Raw genomic sequence first — 20,117 nt, 5'->3', positions numbered from 1 at the left:
CAGACCACCCAATTTAGATAAGGATTTTGTGTGTACTATACCAGTTGTTGTGGACTCATTTACCTCTACATTCATGACGTCATTTGCTCCAATTGTCCAACCTGTGCTATTTTGTTATGTTGTGAAATATGCAGCACACATTATATAATATTACCCATCTTCTCTGGGCGATATTCTATAGAATACATACAGGATCTTTAGTAAGCCAAATGTGCGCTCTGTGGGACGGCAATGTTGTGATGGTGCGTCTGAAATTATCCAGAAATGCATGCAGGAATGCATGAAAATGCATGTTTTTTGCCTTTTTCACATTGCTGATACATTGATATGATATGTCATACATGAAGAAAATTAACACACACACAAAAAATGCCAGCAGACACTAAAACAAATCAATTTAACTAGTTTTAATCATCCCCTCAAGTCATCCAGCAGTTATCAAATTATAAAATGATATTGCTGAATAGACAATATGTCTATTCGTTTTTATTTATGACAGTTGAACTATGTTGACACATGTGCGCAACTGTGCCAGTTTTCATGCACTTTTTCAAATGTGCTAAATGTAGACGCAAAACAGCGGCAGAAGAACAGTTTTAGCCTTGATAAATCACAGTGTGAGTGCTAAGTGATTATATTTGCATCTCTTCTTACTGCTATTGTGGGTGTTCTAATAAACAGCATATATTCCGCATGTACACAAAGACAGACACGCTAAATGGGTTGCGCTCCCTATTTTGCTCATTTTAAAGACACAATCCTCTGCACACAAGCTTAGTAGATCAGCTTTGCCAGCGCTATCAAGTTTGCACGTGTTTTAATACACACAAAACTTTTGTAGATCAGATCTGTAAGAGGACATACAGTATCTAGAGCAGGGGTCTCAGACACGCGGGCCAACTGCGGCTCGCGGGCCGAGACGTTATTTTGCGGCCGGCACCTTAATAGGAAAATTTAATGTTAGTGCGGTCCGCAAGTTTTATATGAATGGCGCTTGAGAGCGTCACACTTACCAACCCTCCCGATTTTTCCGGGAGACTCCCGAATGTCAGGGCAACCATTCTCTCGAATGTCTGCCGATTTTCACCCAAGCAACAATATTAAGGGCGTGCCGTGATGGCACTGCCTTTAGCGCCCTCTACAACCTATACTAACAACGTGCCAGCCCAGTCACATGTTGTATTTGGCTTCTGTACACACACGTAAGGGACTGCAAGACATACTTGATCAAAAGCCACACAGGTCACACTGAGGGTGGACGTTTAAACAACTTTGACACTGTTACGAATATGCGCCACACTGTGAACCCACACCAAACAAGAATGACAAACACATTTCGGGAGAACATCCGCACCGTAACACAACATAAACACAACAGAACAAATACCCAGAATCCCATGCAGCCCTAACTCTTCCGGTCTACAATATACACCCCCGCTACCACCAAACCCCCCCCCATCCTCTCCGTGCGTCAGTTGAGGTGGGCGGGGGTGTGTCTCCAGATGTCACATACAACATGTGTCTGGGCCGGCACGCTATTTGTATGGTGATAAAGCGTACGCGACGACAGGTTGTAGAGGACGTTAAAGGCAGTGCTATCACGGCACGCCCTTAATATTGATGTCCGGGTGAAAATCGGGACAAATTCGGGAGAATAGTTGCCCCGGGAGATTGTCGGGAGTGGCAGTGAAATTCGGGAGTCTCCCGGAAAAATCGGGAGGGTTGGCAAGTATGTTGCTAGGGTGGGATAGCCATTCAAAGAAGGTGAATTCATTAAAAAGTGCATTTCAGATTTTTTTAAGAAATCTTTTCTTGCGGCCCAGCCTCACCCAGTTTCTGCATCCAGTGGCCCCCAGGTAAATTGAGTTTGAGGAAACTGATACAACTGTGCAGAACTAGCTGACATATTTCAGTATGAATCTAGTTTAATTTCACTTACAGTAATTCCATGTTTGTACCAGGTGATAACTGGGGTTGGACTTCCAGTGATGTCACAGACCAAAGTGGTAGGCTGGCTCTGAACCACGGACATATTTCCTGATGTGTCACTGTCACGGAGAGTTGGGGGCACTGGGAAACATCACATTATCACGGAAGCTGCAGTCAAGACCAATTTTAGTTGTACTCAGGATATGAATTGCCTTGGTCACCATTGACTTTGAGCTGGTACTTCCTCTCAGTGGACCCAACGTCATTGGCGGCAGCACAGACATACTCCCCGTCGTCCAGGGGTGACAAAGATGCCAGAATCAACAGTGTGCCATCCTCCATGATGGACACACCGGGCTCGTTACCGGTCAGCTCCTGGCCGTTGCGCAACCATCGAATTACTGGCTTGGGAAGACCTGAAAGAAAAAAAAAAATTTATTTCGATAGTACTTGTGAATTACTGTTTAGTCAACAGTTTTACCACAACATTATCTGTTCGACAATAATGTTAATGAGAAAGCAACAGAGGAGGATACAGTGCTATACCTTTTGCAGGGCAGGGGAAAGCAATACGTTGGTTGGCAACTCTCTCCTGCAGAGGACTATTGAATGGGGGCTCCAGGACTTCAACCACTGGGGGAACTGAAAATAGACAAATTAATGATAAAGGACAGTTAAACAACAAAAAATGTATTCTATGTAATTCCACAACTATTTCTACATCATCATAATATAAGATTATTGCCATTAAGATATGCATCAATTGTTCCTAATGTTATGGCCTCCTACGGTGCCGAATAGCGCACTAGTACTATAGGCAGTCCCTCCAGGATTTAGCGATGTCGCGATTGTGCCAAATTAAACAACCATGCATCTCTCGTAGTCGCGGTGGGTGCTGGAGCCTATCCCAGCTGCATTCGGGCAGTACACCCTGGACAAGTCGCCATCTCATCACAGGGCAACACAGATAGACAACATTCACACTCACATTCACACACTAGGGACAATTTAGTGTTGCCAATCAACCAATCCCCAGGTGCATGTCTTTGGAGGTGGGAGGAAGCTGGAGTACCCGGAGGGAACCCACGCAGTCACGGGTAGAACATGCAAACTCCACACAGAAAGACCCCGAGCCTGGGGATCGAACCCAAGACCTTCCGACTGCGAGGCATGCTGCCCAAAATCAAACAAATTCAACCAAAGCCCGTGAATTTTGCGCAGCATCACAACTTTGTATAAAACCGGCAACTTCCCTGCAGATTTTTGTCAAACGGAGTCATTTACAACAATCAAATTTGTCTCTGATTGACTCTGAATGCGCACGTCAACTGTCTAATCAAAACGTATGTTTGTCTTTTGCGTAGACGGGGGCAGGTACAGCAACTTGTAACAATACATCAACTCTTTATTGCTCAAAAGGCACAATTGTCGTTGCCTGCTCAGACCTACTTTCGATTCCTGTCTACGGCACAAAGTCCTTCTGGGTGATGTAGTATTGACATTTATTTACTAGTTTACATGTATCTAAATATTTATTTGAATGTTATGTGTCCTAGGTAAGGAAATGAAGAACATATTTTATTTGGAATGCTGACCTAGCAAAGAAGCAGCATTTACATGTTAGACGTGTTGAAGCGTGATACATCTCTCAAAAATAATTATGCTATAAATCTCTACAAATGCTCTTTATGTGCTGGTGTAAATGTGTTGGAACAATAATGAATTTTTAAGATGGGCGAACACATTTCAAGCTTAAAACCTAAACAGAGAATGTCTGAAACTTGTGGACGACATAACAGACAGAGGACAATAAGGAAACTTTTGGTGGTGTTTATTTCTGTAATTATTTAAGTAATTATTACTATTAATTAGGGGTGTGGGGAAAAATTGATTCGAATTCGAATCGCGATTCTCACGTTGTGCGATTCAGAATCTATTCTCATTTTTAAAAAAACGATTTTTTTAGATTATTTATTTTAATTTATTTTTAAAAAAAATTTTTTTTTAATTAATCAATCCAACAAAACAATACACAGCAATACCATAACAATGCAATCCAATTCCAAAACCAAACCCGACCCAGCAACACTCAGAACTGCAATAAACAGAGCAATTGAGAGGAGACACAGTATCAATATTAGTTACAATTTCAACACAGCAGTGATTAAAAATTCCTCATTGACATTATCATTAGACATTTATTTAAAAAAAAAAAGAACAATAGTGTACAGTGGCTTACACTTGCATCGCATCTCATAAGCTTGACAACACTGTGTCCAATATTTTCACAAAGATAAAATAACTCATATTTTTGGTTCATTTAATAGTTCAAACAAATTTACATTATTGCAATCAGTTGATAAAACATTGTCCTTTACAATTATAAAAGCTTTTTACAAAAATCTACTACTCTGCTTGCATGTCATGGGGTAGATCCTGCTGAAATCCTATGTATTAAATGAATAGAGAATCCTTTTGAAACGGGAAAAAAATCATTTTTGAATCGAGAATCGTGTTGAATTGAAAAAAAATCGATTTTGAATCGAATCGTGACCCCAAGAATCGATATTGAATCGAATCGTGGGACACCCAAAGATTCACAGCCCAACTATTAATAGTAATAACAAACCAGTACAGTAATTTGACAATGAACTCAGAGTACTGTATGTGGTTTTACTGCCTTCCATGGTCTATTTTTTATGTCTCTGTGGTATAAAATTATTAAAACATCAATATAGTGTTTTGTTTTCCAATCTTTCTGGGAATCATGTGCTTTTTGAGTTCAAGCTTACAAGGAACACAACAACTATTGATAACAAATTCCTAAAATCACAAGTTGATTCAATATTATTAAAAATCAATATGCCTCAAAACATCACAGTTTTTGGCGCAACTTTCTAAAAAAAACTACTGCGAATTCAGGCATTTTAGGCTGGAAAATTTAAAAAAATAAAATAAAATTGAACATTTGTGGAGGGATTGATTTGGGATTCTCAAACTAAGGGATTATAATTGAATTATAATAATACCAAATTGTATCCAAAATGCACTTTATTTCCAGCTTCGCAAGCATGGTCTTCTATGATTTGAAACCAACCTTGTACTAACAGTTGAACTTGAGCTTCATCTTTGCCTGCAATGTTGGATGCCGTACAAGTGTAGGTTCCTTCATCACCCAGCCCCACTTGTCCCAAAATCAGACTACCATCAGGTGACACGGGGTACCTCCTGTCATCTTTCGTCCAGGCAAGGCTGGGCTTGGGTAACCCGTGTACTATACATAGGAGCTCGACAGGATGACCCATCTGGACCTTCACAACTTTGGGACCAGCTTGGATACTGGGGGGCACTAAGGAGCAGATGAGAGAGGCCAAGAACAAAACGTATTAGAGTCATCTGACTAACCTTTTAAAGAAACTATTTAGTAGGTATGATATATCTGCACAATATTACTGGGACACCTGGCAAGGAGAGAACATGAAAAAGCCCTTTGCCACTCTAGGAAGACTTGATACAAGAATTTGGAGTGTGTCTGTGGGATCTAATTTAACACTAAGGCTGCATAGGGGTTGAGGTCAGCGCTTCAGGTTTTTCCACACCAAACACATTCAATCAAAACTTGATGGACCTTGCTTTGTCCAGTTAAAATGGAATAAAATACAGCTCACCCTAAAGATTTATCACACAAACAGAAGTGTGTAGAGCTTAAGTCTTGTGAAGGAGATTTGGCACAACCCCAAATTGATTGTTTATTTGATTATAAAGTGAATCCCAACAGTTTTGTCCGCATTAAGCCTGACAAGACATGCTACTATCTAAGAGCGTTCATTGTAACTTACCCAAAACTCTCAGGTCTATAAGTTGAGTCATATTGCCTGCAATGTTGGAGGCAACACACACATAAAGTCCACTGTCTGACACTTTGGTTTCTAGGATCTTCAATGAGCCTGAGGACAGCTGAGTGTGCCTGAAAGGAACACACACACAAACACACACACGTAAACACACACACATACACAGTTTATTCCTTAAAGGAGAACTGCACTTTTTGGGGAATTTTGCCTATAATTCACAATCCTTATGTAAGACAAGAACACATATGTTTTTCTTTTTTTATGTATTCGAAATAAATGCAATAAAAAGTCCGCTTACAATGGAGTTCTTCAATGCAGTCGCTCTAATCTGCCTATAAAGCCCTTAAAAAAACATCCAAACACCAAACATTTAATATGTACATTAGGGCTGCAACTAACAACGAATGTGATAATCGATTAATCTGTCGATTATTACTTCGATTAATAATCTGATAAAAGAGACAAACTACATTTCTATCCTTTCCAGTATTTTATTGGGGGAAAAAAACAGCATACTGGCACCATACTTTTTTTGATTATTGTTTCTCAGCTGTTTGTAAATGTTGCAGTTTATAAATAAAGGTTTATAAAAAAAATAAAATAAATACAAAATAAAAAAAGGAACCTCTGCGCATGCGCATAGCATAGATCCAACGAATCGATGACTAAATTAATCGCCAACTATTTTTATAATCGATTTAATCGATTAGTTGTTGCAGCCCTAATGTACATATTTTGCTCGTTTTAAACATATGCGGCGCATTCATTTCAAAACCGCATCACAACATTCTCTTTTTTTTCTCAACAACATCACTGATTATTACTCACTGCAGACTTCATGACAGCCAACAAACATAATAAAACATAACTTACTGTACAATGTTTGCTGTCATTAGATGCCGACTGATAGCATTTTGTTATTATTTTGTTTAGATGAAGAATGACTCATAATACTTGCAAAGAGAAGGGGGATGGAACCAAGCGTCTTTTTGTGTCGTTCTTGCCGTATCCGGGTCTAAATTGGCTGTCAAAGTGTACCAACTTGTGAGATTACATTCTCGTCCTTCTACTATCAAGTTGAGTGGCATGATTTATGATCTAGATAAACTTCCACAAGCAGGGAAGCGAGGAAGCAGCTCACCATTCGATGATGTCAACATTGACACACACGCTAGTGATTACGGAGCCACTATAAATAGTTTGTCTGCGTTAGCACTTATAAAACACAATATAACTAATACTTGGTTAATACTCAAGTCATGAAATGCAAATGGAGTATTGTTGGCACTTTTTGGATATTTTTTTAATTGTTTTTTACGGGCGCTTTAGGCATTGGCTCCGCTTTAAGCAGACTTCTATTTACATTTACTTTCATAATAATTGTGAACGACAAAATTCCCAAAAAATTTAAGTTCCCCTTTAAATACAGTGCAATATTCATGGGAACTGTTTCTGTATTCTGCTGTAGTACATACAAAACAATTTGAATTGTATTGTCTATTAGTTTACATTGTTTACCAAGGATAAATAACTACATTGTTTTGGGGGCCACATTTCCAGAAAGTTAAGGCCAGATTTCTCCCTTTATTATTAGACCTATTTTGTACAGTATATTCCGGAAGACCCAGTGTCCTCTACAGTGGGCATTTGATTTTGTTGTATTTATTTTGTCAGAGTTAAACATTTTTAAAGACCTTCTGCAAAAAAGTCACACATGTTTCAACTGGCCACCAGTTGAATAGCCTATATGATACAAAAGAGAGGACCTAAAATGGAACCTTAAGGAACACTACTAGTAAAAATACAGAAGGTGAATATATGACTACTGACTAAATCTGAAGTAAACAAGCTACAAAAACAACTTAGTTACATAAAACACATACCGAAAAAAATGTGTAACTGAAAAAATTAGAGGACTTAAAGCGGAGCTTTGAGCAACACCTCCGTTATGTAAATCACAAGTTTGGACTAGTTAGTTTTCTATGCTTACTAGCAAGGTTAAAATGTCAATGCAAGCATCTGCCAATGTGTTTACGGTGGTCCAAGTTCCTCTATTCAACAGGAGCACTCCAGTGTTTTTAGGAATCTGCTGCCAAAATGTTGTCTCCCAAGTTTTGAACTGGACTCAGGGGCCCAGATTTGGTCTCTGGGCCGCCAGTTAAATAGACCTGTTTTACACTGTGTACCATAAATTCTAGTTATTACATTGAAATTCTGCAACAGTATTTTGCCACATTTCTCTACATCACTGTACCTGATGCTTATATTCTAAACACACTGCAAAAAGTCAGTGTTCAAAAACAAGAACAAAAATACAAAAATTAGGGGTATTTTATTTGAACTAAGCAACATTATCTGCCAATAGAACAAGAAAATTTGGCTTGTCAATACTTTCCAAAACAAGTAAAATTAGCTAACCTCAACGAACCCAAAATTACCTTAAAATAAGTATATTCTCACTAATAACAAGTGCACTTTTCTTGGTAGAAAAAAAAGGAGACCTTTTTGCTCAATATGTTGAAAAATATTCTTAAATTAAGTAAATGCTAGTGCCATTATCTTGACATAATGATATGCGCTCGGCATTACATTTCTTGAAACCAGCAAACTTATACTAAAAACAAATGTTCTTAATGGAAAGGCAACAAGGCGTATTACTCTCGGGGTCTCCTAGCCGCTCAGGCAAATCATATGGTCTAAAAATGCATTTTTCCATCGATAACATGACATCATCGCGCCAAGTGCGTGCTCTTTCAGTCTATTAGTGCGCATATATACAGCCTGGCCCCTGGCCAAAATTTTTTTAATTGTAATTTTGAAGAATTTATCTGAATGTGCATGAACTCTCCATTGAGTTTTAATGTGGCCACTCAGTGCTCGGCTGTGTTTAGTCACTTTGAGCCTGTGTCCATGCCTGAGCTTACAGGAATAGTCCACAAACTGAAACCCTCGTCCTGTCCCACAGACCCAGTCCCCCCTCGCTTTTTTAAAGAAATCTGGGACACTATTGACTTGTCTGTTAGGGACATCATCAACAGCAGCTTGATTTCTGGCTGTGTCCCCTCTTTTTGTAAAAGAGCTGTTGTCGAGCCTTTGATTAAAAAAACAGGTCTAGATCCGACATGTTTGTCAAATTATCGGCCCATTTCCAAATTACCTTTTGTGTCAAAAATTCTGGAGAAATTTGTTTTAGCGCAACTGCAGCCTTTTTTAGATGAAAATAGCACTTTAGATCCATTTCAGTCTGGATACAAGGCTTTGCACAGTACTGAATCTGCACTTTTAAAGGTTTTTAATGACTTGCTTTTAATGTCTGATTCTGGTAGCTCTGCCATTTTAGTGCTTTTAGATCTTACAGCTGCCTTTGATACAGTCGACCACACAATTCTTTTGGACCGCCTGAGAGACTGTGTGGGTGTCAGGGGGACTGCATTAGAGTGGTTCAGATCCTACCTGTCAGAGAGGTCCTTCTCTGTCAGGCTGGGGGACGCCACCTCTTCTTCTGCTCCGCTTTACTGTGGTGTCCCCCAGGGATCCATTCTAGGCCCCATCCTGTTTTCCTTGTACATTCTCTCTCTTGGAGAGATTTTTAAGAAACATGGAGTGTCTTATCACTTTTATGCAGATGACTGCCAAATGTATATGCCAATTTCAAAAGGCCACGGCCCCCTGACATCCCTTCTCAACTGTCTATGTGATGTCAAGGTTTGGTTAGCCCAGAATGTTTTAATAATGAATGAGGGAAAAACGGAAATTTCAGTTTTTGGTCCGGCCCTCACTGACTTGGGACCATTGCAAAATTATGTGCGTCCCAAAGTCACCAGCCTTGGCGTCACTATAGACAGCGATTTTAAACTTGACAAACAAGTCAATGGCGTTTTAAAATCGTGTTTTTATCATCTTCGTCTTTTAGCAAAGGTAAAACCATTTTTATCTTTTAACCTTTTTGAACAAGTCGTGCATGCTTTTATTTCAAGTCGCCTGGACTACTGCAATGCACTTTATGCTGGCATTAGCCAAAAAGCTCTCTCCCGGTTGCAGTTAGTCCAGAACGCGGCAGCACGACTTTTAACAGGGGCCAGGAAACGTGAGCATATAACCCCAATTCTTCGGAGTTTGCACTGGCTCCCTGTTCATTTTAGAATTGATTTTAAATCCTTGCTGTTTGTTTTTAAAGCTTTACATGGACTGGCACCTCAGTATATCTTGGACCTCATCCAAATTTACACTCCTGCGCGTGCTCTAAGGTCCGAGAGCCAGCTCCAGCTCGTGGTGCCCAGGACGAGACTTAAAACCAGGGGAGACAGGGCCTTCTCTGTGGTCGGCCCTAAACTCTGGAACACTCTGCCCCTCCATGTTCAAACTGCTCCCACAGTGGAGTGTTTTAAGTCTCTTCTTAAGACCCACTTTTATTCTTTGGCTTTTAACACCACGTGAGTTGTGTGGTCTTCTGTCCTCTGGGTTATAAATTTTGATGTCTATTTTACTGTTTTAATTGGTTTTACCCTTTAAAATCGTTTTTAATCATATTTATTTTTTATATTGTCTCTGTATAAGTTTTCTATTCATTTATTATTTGTTTTTATTCAGTCATTGGTATAGCATAATATTGTTTTTAATATTGTTTTTAATATCGTTTTTAATATTGTTTTTAACATGGCTGTGCAGCACTTTGGAAACATTCTTGTGTAAATGTGCTATATAAATAAAGTGGATTGGATTGGATTGAACTATTTCTGTTCAATATTGTTTGAAATGTCAAATGTTAAATGTTTAAATATTAACTGTCAGTTTACTGTACTGTGCCAACTGTACTACTATATGAGTACATATTTTCTATTGTTTCATTGCAAATAAAACAGCAAAGTCCATTTGGCTGTCATCTGTTTTAATTATGAGACACAGTTGTGTCAAAATCATGATTTTTTTTTTCATACTTGAAATAAGAAATTATTACTTTAAAAAAGTAGTTTTATACTTGTGAGTGTTGATGACACAGCTTTGCAACAGTTGATATTCTAGTTTCAAGCATGTTTTACTCAATATAGGTCATACAATCTCAGCAACAAGCTGTAATATCTTACTGAGATAATTTAGGACCAAAACCCTTAAAACAAGTAAAAGACTCTAACATAAAATCTGCTTAGTGAGAAGAATTATCTTATCAGACAGAAAATAAGCAAATATCACCCTTATTTGAGATATTTAATCTTACTTAGATTTCAGTTTTTGCAGTGCATAAATCAGAAAGTTGTTGAATTGCAGTGACAATACAGGTTTCTATCCAAATATCTCTAATGTATTAGCAGTACACAAAGAGGTTTAAAATGTTCTTGCCAAAACATTAATATTGTGTGTGTGGTTTGTTTTTGTAGGCTTTACCTTGGAGAGTAAGGGGAGATGAGCTGTCTTTCCTTGGCCCAGGTAATAGTGGGTGGTGGCACACTTTGGACCTCACATGGTAAAATAGCATCCTCACCCTGAATCACTGACATTCTTGACTGCTCCGTGGAGCTGCCGGCACTTCCAACATTGGACCTCGGGCGGACTAGAAATGCAGATAACAAAAAGACAGATCTGTCAATACATTGGCACAAATATGGGCACTTCATTTTGTATGTAGTTATTACAAAGGTTACAAGGCTTGTATCTCTTAAATGAGAAAAATAACGAGCACAATCTATTTAGCGCATAGCTATAAAACTCAATTGTTTTGAAGGCTGAGACCCAGCATCTTCTGCAGTAGGCATTTGATTTGTGTGTATTTATTTTGTAAGAGCTACAGAATTCAGAAAAAAATTGCCAACGAGTACAACGGGAGCGCTCTACATTTTTAAGGACCTACTGCAAATAAACCAATTCAAGTGTTTCTAGGAATTGGATGCAAAAATGTTTGTCTTTTTTAACATTTTTTTTAAATTAAGGCATGTCTGCTTTCATGTATAATCAGAATATATACTGAGATGAGGAGACAAAAATGTTATCATTTAATGACGACAATGCGATTTATCAAGACTGACATTTTTTGTGGCCGCTGGTTTTGTGTCAATGTTTAGCACTAGATCTGACCAATCTAAGTCTATGTCTAAGTCAAAGTCGAATACTTTGAGCATATATTTAGCACTTTTGAAAGGTTTGTGTAAACTGGCACAATTTTGCAAAAATGGCTGTGCCATGGTCATTGTGGCAAGACCTGTGCAATGATGATGAATAGAGAAAATCCTTCGCGCTTGCGTCACCATATGAGAACGTCAGAAATATACATATTTTCTAGAGATGTCCGATAATGTTTTTTTTGCCGATATCCGATATTCCGATATTGTCCAACTCTTAATTACCGATTCCGATATTAACCGATACCGATATATACAGTCGTGGAATTAACACATTATTATGCTTAATTTTGTTGTGATGCCCCGCTGGATGCATTAAACAATGTAACAAGGTTTTCCAAAATAAATCAACTCAAGTTATGGAAAAAAATGCCAACATGGCACTGCCATATTTATCATTGAAGTCACAAAGTGCAATATTTTTTTTAACATGCCTCAAAACAGCAGCTTGGAATTTGAGACATGCTCTCCCTGAGAGAGCATGAGGAGGTTGAGGTGGGCGGGGTTGGGGTTGGGGCGGGGCAGGGTTAAGGTGGGGGGGAAGGGGGTAGCGGGGGTAGCGGGGGGTGTATATAGTAGCGTCCCAGAAGAGTTAGTGCTGCAAGGGGTTCTGGGTATTTGTTCTGTTGTGTTTATGTTGTGTTACGGTGCGACTGTTCTCCCGAAATGTGTTTGTCATTCTTGTTTGGTGTGTGTTCACAGTGTGGCGCATATTTGTAACAGTGTTAAAGTTATTTATACGGTCACCCTCAGTGTGACCTGTATGGCTGTTGACCATTCACTTGTGTGTGTGAAAAGCCGTAGATATTATGTGATTGGGCCGGCACGCAAAGGCAGTGCCTTTAAGGTTTATTAGCGCTCTGTACTTCTCCCTTCGTCCGTGTACCACTCCGTACAGCGGCGTTTTAAAAAGTCATAAATTTTACTTTTTGAAACTGATACCGATAATTTCCGATATCACATTTTAAAGCATTTATCGGCCGATAAAATCGGCAGTCCGATATTATCGGACATCTCTAATATTTTCTATCCAACAATTCTGTCTTTAAGCTGTTCGATGACTTAAGTATTCATTTGGAGGCAGCAAACACCAAAACAAATCAATATATTTCTTACATGAAAAAACTTCTTGCATCACCCAATTTTTTTTTGCGTCTGGATCATTACAGCGCATCATTGCAGTTTGTGCCGACGTCTCTCAGAGTGCACCTTTGGCGTGCTAAAACGTTGTTCCCTTGTCTAGATTACACTGGAGGAGCTCCTATATTGCCCAAAAAAGGTGGCACAGACTATAGTTGTGTGCTGCATGTTTTACAACATAACAAAACATTATGATATGGAGCGTGATGCCATGAATGACTGAACAATCTCATTTAAACACCACTTTTAAAAATGTATCACTTGTGCATGCGATCTTAGTAGATCACCCACAGCACGGCCACTAATAGTAGGCTATGTGCAATTTTATAGTTTGCACATACTATTTATTAGAACGTGTTATTTGGTATACTAGTAGATCAGGCCCATAATATTAAATCAACCCACTTGCAATAAACTATAAAATAAAATCATTAAATACAATATCTCAATGTATTTTTTCATTAACCATGAAAATAAATGTATGAACAAATGGTTGATGAATATTGGTCGGATCGTAGAAACAGTACCACTTGACTTAGTATTTAGATGCAACACTAACAGTAACTACTGTATTTACCAAGAGCCGTCAGTCTCCAATTATATTCTCTCCTGAGAACCAGTGTCCTCTGCAGTGGACATTGGTGCTATGCATTACAGGGCTGTGTTTTTTCAAAATTGTACCATCTGAAAAAAGAAATGGACCAAAAACTATTGTCTACTGCAGAGGACGTTGCCGCCCAGAAGTTACATAGCAAACATGTACAGTTGCACTCAAAATTATTCATCCCTAATTGAAAATGATGTATTTTCTATAATGCTATGCTTTATTTTAAAACCTGTAATAGTTTTCTCCTCCAAAAATGATGGAAATGGAAAATGATTTCACGAATGTGAAAATTTATGTTGCAGTGTTCCTTTTATGAGTACTGATCTTTGCAAACTTGAGCATTACCATAGACAGTGAGCTGGACTTTTCTCGAGGTGTGGCCGGCATCATTGGCAGCTGTGCAGAGGAACTCTCCTGTCTCATTTCCAGAGGGTGAGGCGATGAGCAGGCTGCCTTCAGAGTCCAGGGAGAAAGCCGGACCACCCAAGTAAACAAGCTCCCCACCCTTCAAAACGAATTGCAACACGATGAATGGAAGCGGTCACGGCTCAATTTATTACACTCGCAGTTTACTCGAGAGGAAAGGCTGAGCTATCTGAACCTGAAATGTGGCACACTATCATTTATTGAGTTATTCATTTTCGATTGCAGTTTTAGGGTCATGAGGTAAAGCTGGAGCCTATCCCAGCTGACTCACCTGCCAAAACACACATACAGACAAGCAATCATTCAGACAACTATATACAATTTGGAGTCTCCACTTAACCCAGCATGCATGTTTTAGACTGTGGGGGGAAATTGAGGTACCCACACAAGAATGGGGAGAACATGCAAACAGTGCATAATGTGTAGTTGCTTGTTTGCCATGTGCTGGACTGGGGGACTGAAGTTGACTTTCACAGCAATACTTTTACAATTCCGGAGTACTACTACAGAAGAGGATGCCTATAAACACACTGGCTTAAATGACACACAGGAAAGCACATGTCAGTTTAGAGTGGACTGTACAGGCCAATGGACACGGGTAGTTTAATGGGGGAACACATGGGGGACATGCACATGTGGCCTCACACGGAACCATCATGACATTTTCCCATCATGGAATATTGCGTTCCCAGAGCCTGTTTACAGCGTAACACGACTTCCAGGCATGTGACACAAAACAAACCTGGGAACCTTTTAGATATTGACCACACACATGCAGTATCTCTTGCATCTAAATACAGCAGCTACAGCCTTCCCCTACTACAGTAGTACCTCAACTTACAAGCTTAATTGGTTCCTATTGCCCCCCCCCCCCCCCAAAAAAAAAAAAAACACAATTTAAACATGTAACACGCCTTTTAAAAAGAAAAACTAACTTTCATACAATAAATATTGTATAAAAACAAAGTTAAAGTTAAAGTACCAATGATTGTCACACACGCTAGGTGTGGTGAAATGTGTCCTCTGCATTTGACCCATCCCCTTTGTTCACCCCCCGGGGGGGTGAGGGGAGCAGTGTGCATCAGCGGTGGCCGCGCCCAGGAATAATTTTTGGTGATTTTGGTGATACAACAGAATGTAAACTACAGTAATTTTATGAAGCAATGTAATAATAATGTACAGCGTTTCTTTTGAAGAGTGGACTTCTACGGTATCTCCTTCACGCTGCTTCTCTGTCAACACCATCAGCAGTTTTCTCATATTTTCATAGATAAATGTCCGCCGTTTGGATAATATTTCAATATTCTTGACTGGCGTTAGACTCATTCTGCTTCAGTATGGTGCAGACTAGCGGTGATATGCTCAAATTACTTCGTAGTAGACTAGACACTCATTTATGATTTTGAAGATTTTTTTATCTTACATTAATAAACTTTATGAAAGTTATGTCCATCTCTAACTAAAAGCAAATGCTAGCGAGTAAGACCAGATGTTTTGGGCGGATATTACAAGGTTCACTGTGGCATTCGCTATTCCAACTAATGGCAGCGATGCTGGTAACTCAAATTTTTGCTTGCAACTTAAAGCATAACAATTACCTGACGGACAACTATTGTCTTATAACATTCTTAAGTTGGCGCACTCTCAAGTACTCTAAAAAAAATTTAAAACAACCAAAAACATTTTATATACATGCTGTAAGTATATACAATATGTATTGTAGTAACATGTACATTCATTAAACATGTAATGTTTATGTATTATGGTAGTTTTAAGTATTATTTTGACACATTACACTACAACGTTCCCTATTTCCTTCAACAAGAACAACAACTACTAATCAATGCAGACTTCATGTGAGCCAGCTACGTTGGGACAAAAGAGTAAAAAACAAATATATATACACATATATATATATATATATATATATATATATATATATATATATATATATATATATATATATATATATATATATATATATATATATATATATATATATATATATATATATTATTTGTTTTTATTTATTTATTTTGATTACATTTTCTGGGATTTATTCTTATTTGTAAAGCACTATTTTTATTCCAGCTCTGTTTATACTTTTAATATCCATAAGTACATTCTATTCTTACTTATTTGTGTGTGTTTTTTTTTCTGCATTGTCAAAATGATATTGAGCTACAACGTTTATAGGTCACTGTCAAAGAATGGGGATACGACACCTTATAGAATATTTACAATAAAACACAATAACAACAACATTATAGCCGACATTTCAGAATACAATAATTCCCACTAATAGTGTAATATTTAAATTTAAATTAGTCTGATCTACATTTAATTTTATAACTGCTACCATTGATTGTTTCCCTTGTAAAAAGAACTATAAAAACTATAATAATTATCCAGTTTTTTGAATAGCTTTTTCAAAGAAACCGCTCCCAAAGATCTGGCTACCTTCAAAGAGCCATAAAAATGCCATTTCCATATCTTACTGTACAATGTCTGCTCCCAGGACAATACCAATGTCGCTAATAATTGGTTAATATGCAGGTCAGGAAGAATAGATTAACCTCATTAGCTGCTTTGTTAGCTGTGTAGTACAAACTGAACATTACAAATTAGAATGCTTAAAAAAAAGAAAAACATATGTGTTCTTGTCTTACATAGTGATTGTGACTGATGGGCAAAAATCCCAATAAAGTGCAGATCCTCTTTAATTATTTAGAGGTGTGCCTACAGTAGTATGAATCAGTTGCATTAAAACGTGTGGATTAAAGTTGATAAAATACACAATTAACTATACAGTAGCAATAGTTATGTCCTAATACTGGTTGGAAGTAATCTGAGGTTTCCTTACTGACTCATAAAACAATTCATAAGTTAGACCTTCTGTTCCTCTCTAAGAATGTAGAGCGTTCAACATTAGTATTACTATTGGCCTGGGCTTTTATGTGTAGCTTGCTTGTTCTCCAATTGCTTTTTTAGACTTTTATTAGAGTTGATTGCCTTCCGAATCATACATGCCTTCACAAAGCATGTTAGTGTGAATGGTTTTCTGTCTCACTCGTCTGTTGTCCGTCAATCACAGTGACACAAAGAGACCAGGGTGTACTCCGTCTCAGTTGTTATAGGTGTAATAGCAATAATCCCGCATGGACCAGCCCTGCAAACCGCCCCGGGCTCGCTCCTGCGACCACACATGCCCACTAATGAGAGTTGATCAGTACGAGCCAGTACAGTAGGCTGTCAAACCACAACTTAAGGTTCTATCCCCCAGCTAAGGTAGCTGGCACCCTTTAACATAAACAGTCCCTGTGACTCTGACCTAAATAAGCGGTATAGAAAAACACAAAATGATAGATGGTAATCCAATACAGACCTTAGACCAGGTGATCTCGGGTGTAGGTACCCCACTGGCACGGCAGGGCAGAGATATGGGCGTCCCTTCAATAGTGCTGAACACTTGAGGGCCATGCTGAAAGGTGGGAATCACTGAAAGCAAAACAGAAGGGAAGTCATTGCAATGTTTGGGAACCACTTACAGTATCTTAACCTTTTTGGAATGATCCATTCCATGTGTGGGGAAATTCTGTCATTCAGTGAATACATGATATTAGTAAAGAAAATACATATTTCATTTATCTGCACCTTGCTACTCTCCCATTAATCACAACCTCTTTTATTTTTCTACAGCAATAGACTTCAATTCTGCAGACTCTCAAGTAATCATTATCATGAAGTTAAGAAGCCTCAAAAAGAAGGAAAAAAAAGAGTGTATCTCCAAAACACAAAGCAAACAGCTGGGGTTATCAAAGCAGTGATGCAATTACCGACATTATTATAGTGTCAGTGCCAGCAAGCAAAAATCTGGAACTACTCCTGAATGCATTGTGGATGTTATTAATTACACAACTATGTGCTTTGTAGCTGAGCAATGACAAAGTACTGCATAGTACACTTTGTACAGTATTAATTATGTTAGACATTCATTAGTACTTTCTGCAAGTGTACTCTGGCCACTCGAAAGGATATATGAACGTGTTATGCATACATTAATAATAAGACAAAATAAATATGGATGAATACATTTAAAATAATACACTGTCATTGATGTGGAATTATCCCTCATCCTTAAATTACTGTATTTTTTCTCTTGCAAAAATTGGCCTTGAAAAAGTTTGCTGATACAAATTTGTGGGCGGAGACCTTACTTTTGTAGCAGATGCAATCAAACAAGTCAATGCCAACTGATGAGATATTTACAGTCAAAAGAAAAACAATTGTTAGCTTTTATGACAACGCAAATGTGTGACCTATTATAATAAAGTTAAAGTACCATCACCCTCACCCCCTGGGAGGTGAGGGGAGCAGTGAGCAGCAGCGGTGGCCACGCCCGGGAATAATTTTGGTGATTTAACCCCCAATTCCAACCCTTGATGCTGAGTGCCAAGCAGGGAGGTAATGGGTCCTATTTTTATAGTCTTTGGTATGACTCGGCCGGGGTTTGAACTCACGACCTACCGATCTCAGGGCAGACACTCTAACCACAAGGCCACTGAGAAGTACACTTATGTGCTATCTTTTATAGAATGTATATAGGCTCTATTTCTAGGGATGGGTATCGTTCACATTTGAATTGATACCGTACCGACTCTTGGCAACTGGAAATCGATACCAGTACTCAACGGTACCAATTTTCTGTACTTTTGTGTGTGTTAAAATGTGTTAAAACTAGCTGTTTGATTGAAGCGTGGATCTTAGTTGTAGTTTTGATTACCAAAGCTGGCACATTTTGTTTAACTTTTTAGCATTACTGTACTTTTAAACACATTCTGAGCACTTGACTGCTTGTTTACTGGCCAAGTGCTTTAGCCGGCGCCGAGTTTGCCACCGGATGTGAAGTCAAATGCAACAAAAATATCAAAATATGGCACTGTTTGATAAATGGTACACTGTAGTACCGACAAACTTCGATTGGCACCTATAAAATTACCGAATTCGGTACCCATCCCTATTTATTTTACACAAGTATGAGTACCATAGACGTTGACGAGTGTAGTGTGGTTCGCGGCTCCGACGACGTTCTCAGCCAAGCAGGTGTAGTCACCAGCGTCATCCAGCTTAATTCTCTCGATGTGCAGACTCCCATCTCTCCTCACAGTCACATATTCATCTGAGGTCAACTGAAAAAGAAAAAGATGTATAAGCCTGCATTAAAATCATATTGAAGCATATGCATATAACACTAACACTTATTTTAATGTATACATTGTTGTGTGCTTACAAGACCATAGTTGTGCAGCCATTGTCTCTCAGGCAGTGGATTTCCAGCCAACAGCACACAGGGTAACGTCACCTGCCGGTCCTCTATCACATTGATCACAGCTGGACTCATTGTAATGATAGGCGACACTGCAGACATGCAACCCATCAACAAAAGCAGAAAATTAACTTTAACCAAAATGTCTGATTATATTTTCTCAAGTTTTTTTTTTCAAAATAAAAAAGTTGTTTTCATCAAACAATATATATACATATATATATATATATATATATATATATATATATATATATATATATATATATATATATATATATATATATATATATATATATATATATATATATATCAGTGGCGTGCGGTAACGTTCATGTCAGGCACTGACTTTATCACAGTCAGATTTACAAACATATGAACCCTAAAGAGTATCTTATTCACAATTTGATTGGCAGCAGTTAACGGGTTATGTTTAAAAGCTCATACCAGCATTCTTCCCTGCTTGGCACTCAGCATCAAGGGTTGGAATTGGGGGTTAAATCACCAAACATTATTCCCAGGCACGGCGCCGCTGCTGCCCACTGCTCCCCTCACCTCCCAGGGGGTGAACAAGGGGATGGGTCAAATGCAGAGGACACATTTCACCACACCTAGTGTGTGTGTGACAATCATTGGTACTTTAACCTAACTTTAACTTTACACTTACAAACTGTAGCACACAATAAAGCACATTTAATTAAAAAAACGTTATTATGGTCTTACCT

General features: G+C 38.5%; 1 protein-coding gene across 3 annotated transcripts in view; it reads right to left on the bottom strand.

Moving 5' to 3' along the window:
- The window catches only part of hmcn1 (hemicentin 1), a 265,771-nt gene that overhangs the window by 124,752 nt on the left and 120,902 nt on the right, over nucleotides 1–20,117 (bottom strand). For all 3 annotated transcript variants that reach the window (XM_062028319.1, XM_062028320.1, XM_062028318.1), the window contains exons 18-27: nucleotides 19,360–19,487; nucleotides 19,114–19,258; nucleotides 17,455–17,567; nucleotides 13,989–14,148; nucleotides 11,166–11,331; nucleotides 5,769–5,896; nucleotides 5,027–5,278; nucleotides 2,476–2,571; nucleotides 2,151–2,345; nucleotides 1,940–2,070 (exon numbers count right to left, since the gene is read on the bottom strand). In XM_062028319.1, coding sequence (XP_061884303.1) covers nucleotides 1,940–2,070; nucleotides 2,151–2,345; nucleotides 2,476–2,571; nucleotides 5,027–5,278; nucleotides 5,769–5,896; nucleotides 11,166–11,331; nucleotides 13,989–14,148; nucleotides 17,455–17,567; nucleotides 19,114–19,258; nucleotides 19,360–19,487 — 1,514 coding nt within the window. The remainder of the gene's footprint in view (nucleotides 1–1,939; nucleotides 2,071–2,150; nucleotides 2,346–2,475; nucleotides 2,572–5,026; nucleotides 5,279–5,768; nucleotides 5,897–11,165; nucleotides 11,332–13,988; nucleotides 14,149–17,454; nucleotides 17,568–19,113; nucleotides 19,259–19,359; nucleotides 19,488–20,117) is intronic.

The sequence above is a fragment of the Entelurus aequoreus genome, linkage group LG19 (assembly GCF_033978785.1).
Source record: "Entelurus aequoreus isolate RoL-2023_Sb linkage group LG19, RoL_Eaeq_v1.1, whole genome shotgun sequence".
In the NCBI taxonomy this organism is placed as follows: Eukaryota; Metazoa; Chordata; class Actinopteri; order Syngnathiformes; family Syngnathidae; genus Entelurus; species Entelurus aequoreus.
This window is presented reverse-complemented; position numbering and strand designations above follow the sequence as displayed.